Below are 20,105 nucleotides of genomic sequence, written 5' to 3' on the forward strand. Positions count from 1 at the left end.
TGTCCCTGGTGAGCAGAGTCTCTCTCTGCTTCCTGATTGTCATGGCCTGAGCTGCCTCCCTCTTCTACACCTTTCTACCATGATGTCCTGCCTCATCTCAGGCACAGAGCAATGGAGTCAGTCATCTATGGACCGAGACCTCTGAAAATCTGAATGCCCAATAAACTTTACCTGCTCTAAAACTGTTCATGTCAAGTCATTTGGTCACAGCAGCAAAAAAGCTGACAAAAAAATAATGCATCCTATTGTATGCAAAATATACCTCAGTTTTTTAAAAGCAAAAATAGGGCACATGTATATTGGCAGCAGACTTAGTCCCAATAGCCAAAAGATAGAAGCAATCTAGGTGTCCAGTTATGGGTGAATGGATAAACAAAATGTGGTCTATACATATAAATAGATATTATTTCGGCCTTAAAAGGAAAGGAAATTTTGACACATGCTCAAGATGGATGAACTTAAAAACATGTGAAGCGAACTAAACCAGTTACAAAAAGACAAATGCTAGATGATACCACTTCTTTGAGGTACCCAGCATAGTCAAATCCATAAGACCAAAAATAGAGCTGGCAGAAGGGTAGACGGGTAGTTCTGAAAATGGACACCAAGTTTCAGTTTTGCAAGACGAAAAGAGTTGTAGAGATTGGTTGAACAACACTGTGAATGTACTCAACACTACTGAATGGAACACCTAAAGATGGTTTAGAATGGTAAATTTTGCAATGCATAATTTAAAAAAGAAAGAATTTGAAAATGTGTAACCCCAAGGTGACAATGAAGTCTTACTTCTCTTGTCAACTTTATCATTTATTAATGGCTTGCCCAACTGCACCAGGTAGGTCATGAAAGGAAGCTTAAATCCTGTGGTTTGCATTCAGGATCACCTCTGTTCAGGATGGTTCACAGTGAACCTTCCCTTGTAAGGCTGGAGAAACGATTGCATATTAAAAACAGACTGTTGACTAGAATCCAACTACACTCTCAAATTACATAAGTAGCATAAAAGAGCAACAACAACAAAAATTGTCTTCAGAGGAAAAAAAGTAGTTTGGAAAAGACAGGAAATGAAAGTGGTAATTGTTTCTGAAGAGGAAGAAGAGAAAGTCCTAAGATAAATTCCATGAAAATAACAATAGAGCTCCTCAGGCTGTATCTAGAACCCTCATTCTAGAGGACTTCAATTATTACTGGATTTCTGTGACCACTGTGGTCAAACAGTGGCCATAAAATTTAAGATATTTGAACAATGTCTTTCAAATAAATACTCAAATTCATTATTGCTCCAGGTTACTCTTGGTATCAGCCCTCATTAATTACTTTTGGTATGAGTCCTTTTGGTACCTTCCCTCACTCCCCGCAAAAGAAGACATTTATTTCAACTCAATGTTTTCTAATATAATTTGAACTAGAAAGGAGGATTATTTAAACATATTTAGAAGGGAGATGATTTAGAACCAAATTTTCATCATTAAGCTCCTTGGCATAGGCAGAATTTGAATGGGTCTGAAATCCATTGGACTAAATCATCACCTGCTTAATGTCAGTCATACAAGATTTTCTGAATGGAGAGTATGTTCACAGTAAGCCGGGCCCAGTGTGTGCTCTTGCTTTCTCTGCCTATTCCATCTTGAGATGGAAAGTGTCCAACATGGCAGAAACCAAAAACCAAATGAATGTAAAAAATCTAATTGTAGTGGGGTAGGGGGCAGAAAACTAATGGCTTCTTGGGTTTGGGGATTTAGTGGCTGCATCCCATATTATCCAGAGAGCACTGAGATCGATTAGTGACATCTGCTATGGGCCCAGTGGTGGTCTGTGGAAGGAAGTAGAGGGCTATTGAACCTGAAACATTCTTATTGTGGGCAGGAATCTAGAAATATTTAATGGGATGCAAACATCCACTGGAACAATTAGACTCATTCATGGCAGAAACAGTCCACCCAGTGTACTTACCGTTTTTCAGGATTATTTGCATTGCACACTTCAGCGTGGCCATTGCAAACACACCGCCCACCGATGCTGATATCCTTTATGCTGTAATAATACTGTACAGAAAATGGAATAGGTCAGTTTCACTATACAGAAACATGGAGTTTTCTTACCAAACTTATCCCATATCTGTGTTGGTTCAACTTCTCTTTTTCTTAAACATTTTTTAGTTGCTGATGGAGCTTTATTTTATTTATTTATTTATTTATTTATTGCTTATTCTTTTTTTTATTATTAGTTGTTCAAAACATTACAAAGCTCTTGACATATCATATTTCATACATTTGATTCAAGCAGATTATGAACTCCCATTTTTACCCCGTATACATATTGCAGATTCACATCGGTTACACATCTACTTTTTTTACATATGTGGTGCTGAGAATCGAACCCAGTGCCTCACACATGCCAGGCAAGTGCTCTACCACTACTCTTGCACACTTCTCCTAGCCTACCTCGGCACACAAAAAAGAAGCCACGTTGGTATATAACTTGTCTTACCAAATGAATGCATTTCTCATTCTTAACTTTAAAACTTCTTCTGAATGTGTCCATTTAAAAACAAATCAAGTGCTTTAAATGCATGGAAGAAAATTGTCTTTGAAAAGAATCATACCTTATAGACTACTGGAAAAGATTAAGTGGTTCCAAGTTTATTTGTTTGTTGATAAATCTGGATTTTTGTATAATGAACACATTTCTCTCCCCAAAACAAATTTTATATCCAAAACTGTTGCACCTATTATGTGAAAACTACCATCCAGGCTTCAGGAGGGAAGACAGTATTTACAAAGATGGATCAGACACAGCCCCGAGGCTGCTGGGGGCCAGCAGTTGTTGGCAGCTGCTGGAGTCTTGGTAGTTCAGGGTCAAATTGGTCAAAGTGAGGGATTCAAGCTCCACAAAGGCCAGGCAGAGCCAGCTTCAGCTGAGCATCGGTCCCTAAACTAGGCCAAGCAAATATGCCACCTCATTGCCAAGGTACCTCTCCAGGATGTTGGAGGCCTTGCCACCAGCAACAATAGTTGGTCCCTGCTGCCAGCTCCTTCCTCCCCAGACTTGGCAGGAGACAGCACAGGACTGGGGAGGAATGTGTGGCACGTGGAACAATCTTTCTCATTGAACCTTGCATCCAGTGAGAAAATAACCTGTCAGTGAGGAAGTCTTTGAATTCACAAGGACAAGAGGATCTTTGTATCTTTGTTGTTGTTAAGTGTAGTAGTCTTAAGGATACCTAGTAATTTGATATAGGGGTTCTCTTCTGGTTCCCTAATTAAAAACTGTTCAGGTGTCAAAGTTTACTCGTAACCTCTGACTTACATGTGAAGGCATTAACAGCCCCCTGTGGTTAACATTGGATAAAGTCAGGGTTACCAGGGCTTTCCATGACAAGCTAACCCCAGAGGCTATGCTGACCACCACAGAAGTTTCTCTCTCCACATGTGTTAAGGGCAGCAGCAGCAAGAGAGGAAGCACTCAGTCCACAGCACACAGAACTGTGTGATAGGACAGTTGGCATGGTGTGTCTCCATTACAGAAGCATCTTACACTGGGTGATGGGTGTGTCAAGATTCTATACTTGGCATGCTCCATAAAAAATTACTTAATGGGAAAACCCTGTGTTTGCCTAATTGAAAAGTAATATATACACAGGTAAGAGTGCAAATCTTGCAACCTTGTAAAAGACAATTTATGGAGGGGAAAAACTGGTGAGCTGGAGCCAGAAATCCCAGCTCTCCTTTGTAAATATTCATCCTTGGATGAATACAGTCCTCATCTGCATAGTCCCCATCTGCACAGTGGGTTCAGAGAGCAAAGAGAGCAGAAAATGCAAAAGGTGGACCAGGCCACCTATACCCAATATGTCTGGCCTTTCTGGAAAATTCTCAAAATGGGAGCAAAACTTTTTTTTTTCTTCTCTTCATTTTCCAGTCATTGATTCTACCAACATAAAAAGTCAAACTTTAGAAGATGTGCGGGGAATCTCACATTCACCTTTCCAGGTGACTTTTGCCCTGGAGCTGAATATTATGGGCTGCAATCATTGGATCTCTCGCTCTCTGGCTTCCTGTTGGATTTGGCCAATAGGAGGCACCTGTGGGAGACCAGAGACTGGGAGAAGAGTGATTCTGCTGGCTCCTGTACCATTCTGACACCTGAAGACAAGAGATGTTCAGGGTGGACATCCAACATGGCCGAGTACCAGTACTCACAGATATCTATGTTCTTCTCTACTCCACTTAGATTATATTACTCAGCCTCCTCACACCTAGATGGAGCTATATGACCAGATCTTGCCAGTGGAAAGGACTCTAGTTAGGAGATGAGCTAGGTGAATCTTCTCTATGCCCTTTCTTCCCTTATCAGCTGCCCTGAGGCAAGGGATCCAGGGGAGGACCCTGAGGTCCTACAGGATAGCTCTACCTCTAGATAGGAAGAGCTGGTGCCCTGAACAACTGCGTAGGGCCAATGCCACCATATTGGTCTATAATATGAGCAAAAAACAAACCAGTGCTTTGGCACACCTCTGGGATTTGGGGAGTATTGATTATAATAGTAGTTAGCCCACCCAGACAAACACCAGACTGACTATAATCTTTGACCTTTCATCTTCTTTGAATATAACTATTTTTCTTCAAACAGCCAAACTCCTAATGATATCTAGGATTTCAGGCAAGAACGTCTCCCATGCCCACATGATAACTGGCTCTAAAGGTTACTTAAAAGTGTTTAAGGCAATTAATTTCATAAACAAACAAAAAGTAACAAAACAAAAGCATCCAAGTAGCCACCTACAAGACATTACCTACCCTTCGAGTGACAGTTGGATCCCGTTGTGCTTTGGAGATGAGATGTCCAAGCAGGGTGTTGGTTCGAAGAAAGCGCAAGCGGATGTTTGTTGCCTTAGTGAACTCCCGGAGGGTGTGGGAGAAAGTAAAATTTTTTGCACCTGGACGACCATTTATCAAGGAAACCACCACCTAAAATAACCACACAGATGAAGGAGAGGAAAGTCCTTTCATCAACGTATAACAGCACGTGACTAAAAACAACACACTCCAAAGCATTTGGTTGTTTGGCCCCATGAGATGTGTGTAGGTAGTCTTGGATCTTGTTTATGTCTAAGAGCATCTTTGCTAATTGCATCTTCCCTCCCTCTTCCTCCTTCCAACTTCTGGCACTATGTCCTTGACACTTGGGCTCTCCAGAGATGTTATCACTGCATTTTCAAACCCTTTGTTCTATCAGCATAGTTGTAGGACTGTCACACTTTGAAATATTAAAGATTTAATGTTAAGTCTACAATTATAAGGTAATAACTTTGTCAACCTCTAGCAAAGAGGATAAAGGTTGAAGTAATCTAAATGTCTAAATGAGGTTAGAAAAACTGACCAAAAAAAAAAAATCTGTATAAAGCCTAGTTTTTGTTTTAAATCTTGAGCTGGTGCAATCTATGTCTCAACCATTCAAAACATAAACTTCTCACCAAGTGGAAGACATTGGATATAGCTGCTCAAGTAAGAGCTCTCTACTTAACAAAGAGGAAGAATGACACTCTTAGTGGAAGTTAATTTGTAACTCAGTTCATTTTCATTGTGGCCTCACCATAACCATGGATGTCTCTGATTTTCCCCACCAGTTTGTCTGCCTCCCCTAACAACAGCCAGGCCGATTTCACAAAAGAACCAAATGAAACTCTAAAGGGACAGCATTTCTTTCTCCCCAATAGATGATGTCCACCCTGCCAAAAGGGGTCAGGGCTTAGCACTGCCCCTTACCCTTCATCTCCTCACTCATAGTGGGGATAATGTGTGAAGAGGTGGGAGTGGTCATTACTCCAGTTACCAGTGACCCATTTTCTACATATATTACCAGAAAGAAAAGCTCAAGACCTGTGGGCCTTGATTCTCAAATCCTGACTTCCCAGGAGAATTCAAGACCCCAAACAGAATTTCCAACCCAACTCATTCTGGGAGTCCTTCATGTGATTCCTTTATCACCAAGTCTGAAGTACTTACTGGTTTCCATTTTAATCTATATTAGATCTACTTGAAAGTACAATTTTCATGATTATGAAATATTTGACATCCTCATGTTCATTTCTAAGTCCCACCTCTCAGAGCTTCCTACATCTACTTACCTCACCATTTTCCAAAGGTACAATGCGGGAAAATTCAGTAATACAGAGTACGTCATCATCCCGGGTGATAGCTTTATTTGCCTGCTGCCCAAATTGTTCCAAACAGTCTCGTTTAGAATCTAAGAAGAAAATATTTTAATATTATAAAATTAAATATTATCATTTTTTGGTAAATTGCTTAAGAAGTTTTTTTTTTCCTTAAGAACATACATGAAAAGAGAAAGAATTAGAGAAGTCTTAGACTTTTAGGTGAAAGCTTAGAATGAAGTTTTTAATTCATGAAAGAAACTACGAATCCATTTCAGGCCCCTCAACTCTTAGGAGCAATGTTTGGAGATGTGGTGTTAACTCCCCATGCTTCATGCTTCATAAGGCAAGTTTATCCTCTAAGGAGGCTGCATGGAAACCCCATGCTCTTGAAGGGAAAATTCCTGCCCACCTCAATTTGTCATAGGGTCCAGAGACACTGACATTCTTGAAGAGATGGTAAATAATACACTATGCAAGATCCCTAAAGATGGAACTTAGTTGCTAGTTCTATATAAAGAGGAAAGAGCTGCTTTGGCTCAGTAATAAGTACCCCCTGAAGTAGTGACAAGAACTGTTATCATAAAAGGAGTTTTATGTATCATAAAAGTCAGCTCTGTGTGTGGGATCCTTGGAATTCATACACACACATGCTTGAGAAATGCGGATATTCTGAGGATAAGTTAAGTGGTTAAAATTGACCATTCACTACCCAGCTACACTGCAAGACTAATTTTTCTAAGTAAATCCATAGTCCTGATTGGTTACAAATAATTAAAGCCACTCATTACTTACGAGCAAAATACTGCCATGGTGAGTAGGTGTTTCCAAAGTCTACAGACCTTTCCAAGACCCAAAGATCAGGGCGAGGAGAATTTGCAAATTTGATTAAAATATAGGCCACGTGGAAGAGCTGACAAAGCAAAAGAGATATCATTATTAAAGTCTCCTCATCTGTCCACAGCTTCAACCATTTTTCTACAGGATGCTGATTCCTAAGGTAACACATCCAGCCACAACCCCAGTCCCAAGATACAGATCTTTTTTTTTCTAACTGCCTATTGGACATCTCTACCGGGGCATAACTTCTCAAGCTTATCATGTTCAAAACCAAAATCATCATCTTTCTCCATCAAATATACACATGGAGCACCATCTTTGTCACACTTTAACCATTATACCTTTGAACTTGAGCCAACCAACACAGCATCTTCAAGTCTACCAAGTCTATACCTCAAGTCTACATATCAGAGAAGTCTGCTGGCAAGCAATGGCAAGAAGTCCAGGGCCAAGAGCCAATAGTATAATCTAGAGCCTCTCCTAGGAGTTTTATAACCCCTAGGTCCAGGTGTTGGAGAGATCTGAGGCCACAGCTGTTGAGTGGGGTGGTAGCCTCTTCTCCCCTGCCCCATCTCCACTGGTCTCCTCTTTTCCTGATTGCTTTTCTCCTTATTAATTTCTCCTTGTAAAAACTCTCATCACTCAGTATGTTTTTATTTACCACCACCATTGCAGTGTAACTTGCAGTGAATTCTTACCCAGGGCTCTGGCTCAACAGCAAATCCCCTCTGAGACTTGCATATTCAAAATGTTGCTGTGAGAGACAAACCCACATAGATACAGTCACCTTTCAACAAAGTGCCCAAAACATACCTTAGAGAAAAGATAGCCTTTTCTCTAAGGTATGTTTTGGATATCTGGGAAAATTGGATATCCATAAGTAGAAGAATGAAACTAGATTCTTATATCTCACCCTTCACAAAACTCTACTTAAAGTGGATCAAAGATTAGGAATTAGACTAACTTAGCAACTGCTAGAAGAAACGTCGGGTCAATACTCTAACAAATTGGCACAGGCACCAACTTCCTTAATAGGACCCTTGAAGCTCAAGAAATAAAAGCGATAATCAATAAGTAAGGTAGCATCAAATTTAAAAGCTTCTGAACAATAGAAGAGAGCCTACAGAATGTGAAAAAAATTGTTACCAGCTACTCCTCCTACAGGGAATAAATAACCAGCATACATAAAGAACTCAAAAAGATTAACACCCCAAAATAAAAAATCCCAATCAATCAATGGGCCAAAGAATTAAACAGACATTTCTCAAAAGAAGAAATATATGAAAAAATATTTAACATCCCTAGCAATCAGTGAAATACAAATCAAAACTACATTGAGACTTCATCTCACTCCAGTTAGAATGGCAGTCATCAAGAGTACAAATAATAAATGCTGGGCAGGATGTGGAGGGAAAGGTACACTCATACATTGTATGTGGGCCTGCAAATTTGTACAACCATTCTGGAAAGCAGTATGTTGATTCCTCTAAAGACTAGGAATGAAACCACCATAGGACCCAATTATCTCACTCCTTGGTATCCAAAAATACATACTATAGGAATGCAGACACATCAATGTTTATAGCAGCACAATTCTTCAGAGCCAAGTTACTTCAGAGCCAGGTACCCATCGACAGATGAATGGATAAAGAAAATGTTTTATAAACATATAATGGAGTTTTACTCAACTATAAAGAATTAAATTATCTGGGTGCAGTGGCCCACGCCTGTAATCCCAGTGGCTCAGGAGGCTGAGACAGGAGGATCGCAAGTTCAAAGCCAGCCTTAGCAAAAGTGAGGCACTAAGTAACTCAGTGAGACCCTATCTCTAAAAAAAAAAAAATACAAAAATTAGGGTTGGGGATGTGGCTCAGAGGTCGAGTGCCTCTGAGTTTAATCCCTGGTACCAAAAAAAAAAAAAAAAATTAAATCATGGCATATTTCTGGTAAATGAATGGAAATGAAGAACATCATGCTAAGTGAAATAAAACAGAAGCAAAATCAAGGGTCAAATGTTTTCTCTCGTAAGTGGAAGTAGAGCAAAATAAAGAAAAATGGGGGACACCATGAAAATAAAAGAAAAATCAATGGAGCAGAGAAGGAGATTGGTGGGGAGGGAGGAGGGACAGGAAAAGGGAGGAACTGTGGAATGAAATTGACCAAACTATCCCATGTACATATATGAACATATCACAGTGAACTTCAACTTATGTATAGCTATAAAACACCAGTTTAAAAATAAATAAATAAAAGGCAGACAGTAGAGAGAGGAAGGGCAGCAGAGGGAGGGAGGGAGGAAGGAGAAAAGGAAGTACTGGAGACCAAAATGGAGTAAATTATATTCAATGCAGTATGATTGTGTCAAAATGAACCCCACTATGACATGTAACTATGATGCACTACTAAAAACATTTTTTAAAAAAATGTTGCCGTGAGGCAGAGTGAATGATCTCTGAAGAGTGCTCTCTCCCTGGTTCAGGCATGTTAAACCAACAGACAGGAACCCATCTATTCTTCCTGCTTATATGGCTTCTAAACAGCTCCTTCTGTTAAGAGCCTTTCTTACTATCAGGTACTTATAGTTTTTACTCTTTAGCCACTGAGACTACTTCAAAGCGCACACGAATGATGCTTGAGATTTACCGATATAAAGGAGGGCTCTTCATGAAACTAGAAAGCACCAGGCTGTGGAGTTGCTCTAGAGAGAAAGGCAAAGTTGTACGTTTTCAAAGCAATAATGTTTGGGGGTCAAAGATAAGGGGGCATATATCTGAGTTGCACACCTCTTTCTGTGTGCTTTTCTAACAAACCAAAGACAGCTTGAATTTTGTGGATGGTTATTTAGGTAGAAATTCAAAGTTGTTTTTAAAATGATGTTTTAATAAGGAGATTCATAATCATAAAAGATAGACTGTGACTTTGACTTCAAAAAACTTTCAGGTGAGTAGGTAAGAAAAGACAGTACCATCTGATCTTTATTTCTCTACCCGGTCTATGTTCTAAATCCTCTGAAATTACAGCTTGTGACCACTCATCATTTATTCTTTCCAGGGTCTTCTGGGATTGCATAAATGGTATAAATAAATGGATGAAAAAAATTAAGGCTGTGTAGCTGCAACTGACTTCAAGAGGCAGATACCAGCTGCCAAACACAGAGATGGAGATGAACCCCCCCCCCACAACTTTCTGCCCCTGGTGCCTGAGCTAAATTGTAAGAATCAACTCCTGGGGGGAGGTAATCCCTGCCCTGCCACCTACTGGCTGTGTGAGGACAAGCACATCACTTAACCACTTGCAGATTTGATTTAGTTGCCCATAAATAATAATATAAGATAATCACAAAACATACTTAAATGAATAAGGAACAATACTAGGCCAGGCATAGTGGTACATGCCTGTAGTTCCAGCTACCCAGGAGGCTGAAGCAGGAGGATCACCTGAGCCTAGGAGTTCAAGATCAACTGGGGCAACATAGTAAGACCCCATCTGAAAAACAAAAAAGGAAAATCTATTTCATGTAAATTTTATATTCTCCTTCTTACAGAGCACCTGTCATCCCTATGACACGTATTTGTTTTCATCCACTAAACTGCGACATCTTTTGGCCTTAATCATTTCTGTATTCTCAGGGTAGGTGCTGAATGCATGCTAAATTGAAATGAAATCAACAATGGGATAAGTGAAAGCACAAAAGCCTACGCGAATGAATTTAAAGTTATATCCAAAATAAGTTTCTTATCTCACTACACATTACATACATGCCCCCTCCCCAAAAAATCTTAGTTTATAATGAAAGTGAAATCAATCTGTCAATAGCTTTCTAATTTAATAAGCATATTGATCAATAAAGTAGCATTTTCTACTTAGGCCAACTTTTTATTTTAAGTGGTTTATAAATCTATAGGAAAGGGCAAAGAACATTTTGCCATGTTTGTTCCCTACACATGTGTGCAAACACATGCACACACACACATTTTTTTTTGAAAGTAAGTTACAGACATCACGACATTTCACCCTTAAGCATCTCCCAAATATATGGACATTTCTCCCACACAAACAATTTCATGCCTAAGAAATATTACTATTGAAACAGAGCCCTTTAAAATTAAAGGCAACTTCCTATTAACTGCTCTTCAACACCCCAAACTTCCTTATGGTGCAAATGGAAACTGAGAAACTACCCCCAGCCCTTCCAGGTAAGAAGAAACCTGAAACTGACAACATTTTCTGGCTAGCACAGCTAGCTAAATCCACACATGTGTATCTCCTGCCTTTTGTTTCTATAAATTATAACCACTTCTATAGAACGGGCAGAGAAACAATCTAGCTGCTTCTCTCCAACTGGACGAAACTGCATCAAATTCATTTTTCCTTTTTACATAGTTTGCTTGTTTCTTATGCAGGTGGGCAGTTGAGTCCAGTCCCCCAGGACCCAGGCAGTTTCCCTGGCTTGGCTGCTGGTAACTCTATGGGACAAAAATCTTATTTAACACACTGTTGCTATTCAAGTTTTCCTGATTCTCCTAAGACCCACTGTATCCTTATTCCAATCCAGGATCCAATCAGTGATTCTGTGGGGCATGTAGCTGTCAGGTCTCTTTTATCTCCTCAGCATTGCCTCCCCATTATTGTCTTTCCCAATAATGACATTTTGAAGAGTCCAGAAGATTCCCTAGTTTGTTCTGCAGTCTGACTGTTCTCAGAATCACAGAACGTTCCACAGTCCCAATTTGATCACTTTCTCCTGATGTGAATTGGGTGAAGAAGCATCCCTGGCCAGATCACAGCCTGGGCCATGCTTCCCTCTCACTGTGTCCCATCCTTCTTGCTGTGTCACAGGCTGAGAAATAAGTACACTGTGACTGTGGGGAGACATTTTGAAACATTTATTAACTAAATTATAAACATTACCACTTTCCAAGCACAAAACACAAATAACAAATTACAAAAAAAAAACCACTCAATTAAATTTATTTCATGGTTGGTGACCATTTGAAAAACTTGTAAAAAAAAAAACCAGAATTTTTTCTTCCTTTTTAAAGAAGGAAAGACGCAGATAGAGTTAAACTAAATTCCATTTTAGTAACCTGGTTAGAAAGATTTTTACAAACTAAGGTTCAATCTTCATAATACAACCAAAGCCAGTGGTGAAAATACAACTCAGCTGGCATTAACAGGATGCTTTAATCCTGGTCCAAAGGAACCTCTGCCAATGGCTCCGCAGAAGCACCTCCATCTGAGTCTGTCATCGTGCTGGGCTGAAAAGCCTAGTCCCTGGCACCATCAAAGAGATATTCGTGGTTTAGGTCTAAGGAGGACCCTCAGCAACCCTTACTGGCTCGCAGAAGCACGTGCTTCCTTGGAAGAGGAAACCTGGACATTCCAGAAGCTCTTTCAGGCTCAAGAGGTCCTGAGGTCTCCTCTCACCCTAACATCTCCTTCTGAGCAGAAGGCCACTGCATGGCTGACGAGTTCTAACCATCCCAGGCTTCCTGGGTCTTATGTCAACAACCTTCTCTCGTCAGTCCTCTTCCCACTGTGGGGGGGATTTCTACCCTTCATCCCACCACCCAGAATTTAAATAACTGACTCAGGCTCTTTCTAAGTGGTCAAGGTTCAAGTCAGCAGATTAGGGTGGAAACTGGAACCAAGTGAGAGAAAAGTCTCTTACTTCCTGTTTAAAATAACCCAAGATGAACTAAGTTATAGTTAGATAAGAGAAATACATTCTGGCATGCTCTTGCACACTAGGGGTAACAATTATGTACTGCATATTTCAAAGAGCTGGAGGAGAGGATTTTGAATGTTTTCACCACAAAAAAAAAAACAGAAAAAGGAAAAAGGAAAAGATACATATATTTATCCTAATTTGAACATTACACAGTGTATTAATGTATCAAAACGTCACATGGAGTTGGTCACAGTGGCACATACCTGCAACTCTCATGCCTGTAATTCTAGCGGTTCGAAGGCTGAGGCAGGAGGATTGGGAGTTCAAAGCCAGCCTCAGCATCTTAGCAAGGCCCTAAGCAACTCAGCAAGCCCTGTCTCTAAATAAAATATAAAAAGGGCTGGGGATGTGGCTCAGTGGTTAGGTAGCCCTGGGTTCAATCCCCAGTCCCCCGCCAAAAAAAAATTCACATGGTACCCCATAAAAGCGTACAATTTTATGTGTCAATTGGAATAATTTATTTTTAAAATTAAAAAATTTGCAAAAGCCTGAGAAGTAAATTCTAAACCACAGCTTAGTCTAAAGATTTGGACCATCATAGTAACTTGGAAAATAATATTAATAAAAGATTTTAAGGGGGAAAAAAGCAGGAGAAGACAGGAAAAAGGTGAAATATCTACATCTAGACATCTAGATTTTATACTGATAAATATTTAATTGGGGGGTTGGTTAATGACATAAAGCATAATCATATTCCCTAAATAGACTGAAGGTGTTGAACTTGAAACCAAACTGTTACTCAAGAACATTTTATCCAGAACCAATAATTTACAAGTAGACGTGGTGATGATTAGAAAGCAGTTGAATTCCCCTAGAGCCCCAAAACTCATAACTCTATTTTAGAATTAACTTTTGTATTTTATCCTAATTTCTATTGCTACTTGCAACTGTCAGGGAACTTTTGCATCTGAAACCTGTTAAGAAAACCTTACTTTTTCTCATTTATGCTTTTTTGCTGATTTACAAAAATAATTAGGTATGACATTTGATTTCCTCTTTGAACTGATGAATAGTTTAAGAATGTTCTTACAAATATATGAAAGAAGGGAAATTATATGGTCATTTTCTTTCAAAGCAAAAATATTTAGCTCTACTTTAATAGCTAGATCAAATTATCTAAATTCTCCTTGAATCTATATTTATATTCTCCTTGAATTTATATTTATATTTTGGAGCCTAACAACTCCTAAAAATATATTGATTTTTATAAGTGGCTTCAATGAAATGTTTCTCAGTGATGATGATGTGTTCCAAATCAGATTCCAAATGACATTAATTGTTATTCTTCTTAAAAAGTCCACACTCCCTATAATATTCCAGACCCCTCCTCTTTGCCAATATGCTTCTATCTAAAGAATATTAGCATTTCTGGTTTTTATTTGTTAAGAGTCCTTCCCTATTTGACTTGCCATATTTGTTCCTTTCCCCCTCTGTTACATCTTTCTTAAGGTTCAGCATCTCTGGCTAAAATGATCCTTTCAGGCGCATTTCCCATGTCCTTACAAATGACAAGTTGCTCCAGGACTTTTAAATTATTTACTTTATTGGATATTGTAATAAATTGTAATTATATATATTTATGGGATGCAATGTCAAGCCACTATATATGTATACAACATTGAATTATTGAATTAATTAATTAACAGCCATCACCTCAAATACTTATTCCTCTTGACTGAAACACTGCACTCTGACCAATATCTCCCCATTCCCCATTATACAATGATGAAGTGGTCAATTAATCAAAAAGGATAAAATAACTGCAAATATCTATGCACCTACCTGACACCAGAGCACCTAAACATATGAAGGAAATACTAAAGAATCTGAAGTCAGGGCTGGGGTTGTGGCTCAGTGGTTGGGCACTTGCCTCGCATATGTGAGGCATTGGGTTCGATCCTCAGCACCACATATAAATAAATAAATAATATTTTTTTTAAAAAAAGAATCTGAAGTGAAAGATCAGTGCTTCAGATCTTTTTGAATACAGTTGTGCATATCCAAAGGGCACAATGATGGGCATTTAAATTGGCTCAGCATCTTTGGTTTTATTGGTTCAGCACATTCAATTTATTAGTCAGCATATTCACTTAGAGGATGAGTTGTCAAATGAAATATCATTTCAAATCAGCAGAGCTACAGATTAAATCTTTTTCTTAGACTGTACCCTCTAACCAAAAGCTGCCTTTATTTTCTGAACACTAAATATCCTCGTGTGTGAGTTCTCGAGGGGTGTTTCAAAAAGTGAAGAAAAGGGCTGGGGATGTGGCTCAAGCGGTAGCGCGCTTGCCTGGCATGCGCAGGGCGCTGGTTCAATCCTCAGCACCACATAAAAATAAAATAAAGATGTTGTGTCCGCTGAAAACTAAAAAATAAATATTAAAAAATTCTCTCTTTTAAAACAAAATGTGAAAAAAACACTTTATTGATTGTCACTATGACAAGCCCGAATGAGGGTAAGAGATCATACATCTTCAGCAGCATCTGTCTGCATCCTGAGAAAGATTTCAGCCAAGTTCCAGAAGAAGGGAGCTACTCTCTGGGTGCATGAGTCCAACAAAAGGGACTTTCAGCAGCTGTCCAGATGATGCCTGGAGAGGGGGCCCTGTTGCAGGTGTTTGCCTGTCCTTTGTGTGACTTTTAAAGTCCTTACCACCATACGATTCTTGCTGGGAAGAGAACGCAATTCCTACTTTAGAAGCTGCAGGTGCCAGCTTCTCCTGCTTCCTTGGCAGGAAAGGCAACCTGAGCACATGACCCAGGCTCAATGACTTGGATGTTTTCTTCCAAGACTTTGCATCTACAGCAAGTTGCACAAAAAAAAGCAAAGACACTGGAGGATTCTTACTAGAATCAGCAGAGATGGCAACACTGTCGGCTTCTGGGAACAGCGGCTGATCCCTACAGGGGCATGCTGAACCCAGTGTCCAGGCCAAGGGCTGTCTATGTGGTCAGGACAAGTTGCAGCAAGCAGCACTAAGTGTCCCTGTGGATGGGCTCTGGGCCTTCTAATGTGACTCTGCAGCCTCCTTTGCTTCTGAGGCTGGTTCTCTGTGCTCCCCAAATCCCCACCCACCATCTCACTCCTTCCACTTTCAAAGGCTACTTTTCCTTTTTCACTGGTAAAATCAAAACTACTTTCCCAAATTCATGACTACATTGGTATCTGCACATCCTCTTCTTCCCTCTGGACCAGTAGAGGGAGGGACCTTCAGTCCTGCCTTCTGTTGGATCCATCTCACCAGCTTTTAAATGTCTCTGCCTTCCCAAAGAGGCATCCTGGCCTTCCATCTACGCCCTCTTCTAGCTCCACCCTCCCCTCCCATCGCAGTTACACACCCTTGGGTTGCTGTGTGCTGGCACAGTCCCTTCTCTCCCCTGACTCACCCCTCGTCTCCTCCAATTCACTTAGAGTTCAGTTCCCTCATCCTTCACACTATTTGAATCTTACCAGTTCCTCTCTAGCCCAAACTTCTCACATAACCTTCAGGGCCATATTTCTGGCCATTTCTACTGGACAGCTCTCTTGGCGGTGTCTCAATTCCTCTTCAAGTCAAAATGACCCTAAGTGAAGCCTGATCCCAGCCCCCTGGAGCCTGCTAACTCCCATTTCACCTTCAAGTCTAGGCTTCTCCTATTCCTCTCGTTAGCGGTCTGAGTCCCATGCTTCATGAAGCACCGTGCTTCTCCTATCAAACTCTCCTTGCAAGAGAAATAAGTACTCATGTCTTGAGTGCACATGGTCCTGTGACTCCAGGATGTGTGCTGGCTCATCTGCCCACTCATAAACTCAGCAGGGGTGCCTTGGCTACACGTAGCTGTAGGCCAGGCCAGGGCCCACACTTTGGATGAGGGCAATGCTGGTAAGTGGCCAAACCCCTAAGGATGGCACTTCCCATCTGAACTCTGAACATTAGAATTCCCCCCAGGCTTCAAATGTTTCCACCCAATTGTTCTGGATCCTGCAAAGACCCCCCACAGACATGCTTCATGATTGAACAAACATGTGGGACAGGGTGATCCTGCCAGAAAGGAGGAGGCTCAGGGTGTGAAGGGTCACAGCTGGATGGGGCTGCAGGAAGGTGGCCAGGCAGAGGAGTGAAGCCTGCATAGACTCCACACCTGATAGACATCAGGAGCACTGTGTCTGTGCCCAGCTCAGCATCATTAGGAGGCAGGTGACCTTAGCTGAGTTCAGTTGAACTCCCCTGAGCCTCAGTTGCCTGAAATTCAGCTCTGGGATTTCAGTTAGGCACGAGGGAATGAGGCCTGCCCTAAAAGAAACATGAAGAACAGGAGCCAGGGAAGCAGGAAGGGTGGCCAGACAGACCTGCCATAGAAAATATATGTTAAACAGGGAAACTGGAGCCAGCAGCCCAGGGAGGATCACCTCCAGGCACACCAGTGGACATGGGACCAGCATAGTCCTACCCTGCCCCCTGATGGAGAAGGGGACTGAGGGGAGAAACATTCTCCATACAGCAAGAACCATCCCACTAAAAGCAATCCAGCCTCATTCCTCTCTAGGGATGAGGTTTGGTCTTAAGGAAGTTGTTGTCACTGAATGGCTAGGGATTCTGAAAAGGACATTCTGGTGTTAGTGGGGGTTGAATCACAAATTTCTATCACCCTCCACCTCCACACAAGGGCCTGCCCTTGGACCCATCTTTCCCCAGTCCCAGACAGAAGAAGATTCCCCTCTAAAAGTCAGCATTGGTTTATACCATCCTATCCTGCAAATGTGGAATATTGGAGCTATTATAGCTACACTAGGAACTACACATGCTTTTGATGTATCTCTTAGGAGATAATAAGATAGAATAAGATAAGGAAAGAATTTTTATTCCTAACATCTTTTTCTTGGAAAAATGCAATGTAAGTTGTAAATATCTGATGTAACTTTTGGTACACACCATTTATACCTGTATATGATTTCCTCCAAGGCAATGTTGTATTTACTAGGATAACACTGAAATGTGAAATTATTTCTAATACTTCCAATGTAAAAGAGCATCTCACTAAGGACCACATAAATACCGACACTTAAGGGGTCAAAGCAAGGAAATAGTTGAGTATACAGAAATATGGACGGAGCTTCTATAACATAAAGTGCAGAACACATACATATCTAACTAAATCCCCTGACAGCAGATTTATATAAATGAAAAAAATGCATAAAACAACACTTCATATTTTATCAGCTGTGATTGTAATGGCTGAGTGTAGAATCTGGAGCCAGAATGTCTGGCTTCAGTTTAAAAGTGTGTGATCTGTTAAGAGATTAAGCTGTGAGAACTGCTTTATTTCTTTGGGCCTTAGTACCCCTGTCTATATAAAGAAGTGATAATAGTACTTAATATTTCAGTTCTTGAAAGGGTCCAATGAAATGCATCCCTCTTCCCTATCTGGTTATTAACCAATTAAGAAATGAGACAAAGGAACAGGATAGATAAGAGTAAGATGTCCCCTTTATTTCTAGTGAGGCTAATCAGAAGACACAGGTTGTGGCTACTGATGGTGGACACCCCTTAGATATCCAGTGTATCTGTAACAGGGTGAAGCACAGAAGAGAACTTTGGCTGGGTTTGCTCTTCAGGACAGAGCTGTGACACTCAGTTCTGAATTCCATGCTCACCATCCAAAAGAACAGGAGACGCCACCAAGGTATCACCCCTCCACTTGGGAGGAAATATCAGTGAACGTGCATCACATAGGGTCCGTGTGAGGAGCAAGAGTGGATTCCTGTAGAATACTTGGCACAGAGCCAGGCACCCAGGGCGTGCTCTTCCATGGAGGTGAGATCTCCCAGGAACAAGTGTGTTTAAGGAGAAACAGCAAGGACATTAGAGCAAGTGTTCATAATGGGGAAGGGAACCGGAGCAGGAGTCTCAGATGAAGGAGAAATGCAAACATAAAGCAAGAAGGAGCTCAGTGGGGAATGCTATGTGCTAAGAAGTAAGGTTAGCTGTTCATCTCTTTGAATAGGCACCCAAATCTCAAATATTCTCTAACAACCACTTCCTAAGGAGATAAAATTATACAAAACCAAGTGGAAATTCTTTAGTTATTACAAAATATAAATTGTCACATGTTCTGGACAAGTAACTTGGCAAAAATCCCAGGGAACCATTCAGAATCTCCATTAGCATCTTTAGGGTTCCAGACAGCCACAGGAGCTGCCTCTTGTGCAGGGAGGAGAGAAGATGGCATGATTAGAGCAAGTCTTATGAATGCAAATGCACACAAGAAACTCCACCCTGGGAGGAATCAGTTCCTTCTTGTGATTTTGACATTCAGTAATTGAGATTTTTCTTTTCTTTTCTTTTTTTTTTAACTCATTCCTACTGGCTAAGTGAAGTAGGCATATTTGCTACTTGACTTGTAAAGAGAGAGCATAGCTTCCATTCAAATTGCAATCCAGGTGCTGGCACCCAGGGACTAAATCAACCTCAAAGTTGGGGAAACTTCCTGAGGTTTAAAATACTCATTTGTTCAATTTGATTCTGCCCCTGTGGTAGCCCAGATTCCAGGGTCCTGCCTCCTCTCTCTGACCTTGTACTCCCTCCCTGGCTTGGAATGGTAAGATCTTTTCATAAGCCAAGCGAAGAACTGGTCACTTCTTGAAACTTCTGGTACAGGGGTACAAAGTCTGAGGATGGCCACATGGGGCTACCTCATCTCTGTCTTTTGGTTGGAACTACTATCTCATTTTCTGTTCAGCAAATTCCAAAAGGAAATATTTACTTTTGTATCCTTTATTCCAGAGAATCAATAAGAGAAGTTCTGTGTGTCTGCCTTCGGTTCTGCAACTAAGCCCTTGAGGGGAGTTAGAGAGTCACACTTGGTTAGAACCAGCTGTGTCTACCATGGCAGGCTACCAATGCCAAGATCTCAATGGCTTAAAACAGTGATTGTGTATCTCACCAATGTGTACGTATCTCACATGTATATCAAGACTGGTAATTTCTCTATGTCTCCTCACTTAAGGACACAAATGGATGGAGCCATTACTGTCTGGAGCATCACTGAGGCCGAGGGAAGGGACTGTGATGTACTGGGTACCAAAGCGGGCCCCATGGCATCAAAGACTTGGTGATGATCAGAACACCCTGAGCCTGGAAGCAGAACTGAACATCCTGCTGAGCTGGAGGCACAGACACACTGTGCTTAGAGGACCCACTGCAGAGCAGTTTGGCCCCACAGTCCCTGCCAAATTGGAAATCATTGGCAGAAGCTCGGGTTTCAGAGGTGTTGAGGTTTTCCTTTTTCCTTCCACACTCCCCATGCTGACAGGCATTGAAGCTTGGAGAAAATGATGCTGCTCTGCTCTCAAACTTAAATGTAGAGTAGAGCACCCGCAGAGTACTAAGATGTTAA

The 20,105-nt window shown here is 40.8% G+C and overlaps 1 protein-coding gene across 2 annotated transcripts in view; it reads right to left on the reverse strand.

The window, feature by feature from the left end:
- Positions 1 to 20,105, reverse strand: part of Lama3 (laminin subunit alpha 3) — a 231,647-nt gene that overhangs the window by 172,501 nt on the left and 39,041 nt on the right. For both annotated transcript variants that reach the window (XM_046433650.2, XM_046433639.2), the window contains exons 3-6: positions 6,953 to 7,070; positions 6,131 to 6,249; positions 4,800 to 4,970; positions 1,954 to 2,045 (exon numbers count right to left, since the gene is read on the reverse strand). In XM_046433650.2, coding sequence (XP_046289606.1) covers positions 1,954 to 2,045; positions 4,800 to 4,970; positions 6,131 to 6,249; positions 6,953 to 7,070 — 500 coding nt within the window. The remainder of the gene's footprint in view (positions 1 to 1,953; positions 2,046 to 4,799; positions 4,971 to 6,130; positions 6,250 to 6,952; positions 7,071 to 20,105) is intronic.

The sequence above is a fragment of the Marmota monax genome, unplaced genomic scaffold (genome assembly GCF_021218885.2).
Source record: "Marmota monax isolate L192 unplaced genomic scaffold, Marmota_monax_Labrador192_F-V1.1 WCK01_AAM20220418_F8-fsc00126, whole genome shotgun sequence".
Lineage (NCBI taxonomy): Eukaryota > Metazoa > Chordata > Mammalia > Rodentia > Sciuridae > Marmota > Marmota monax.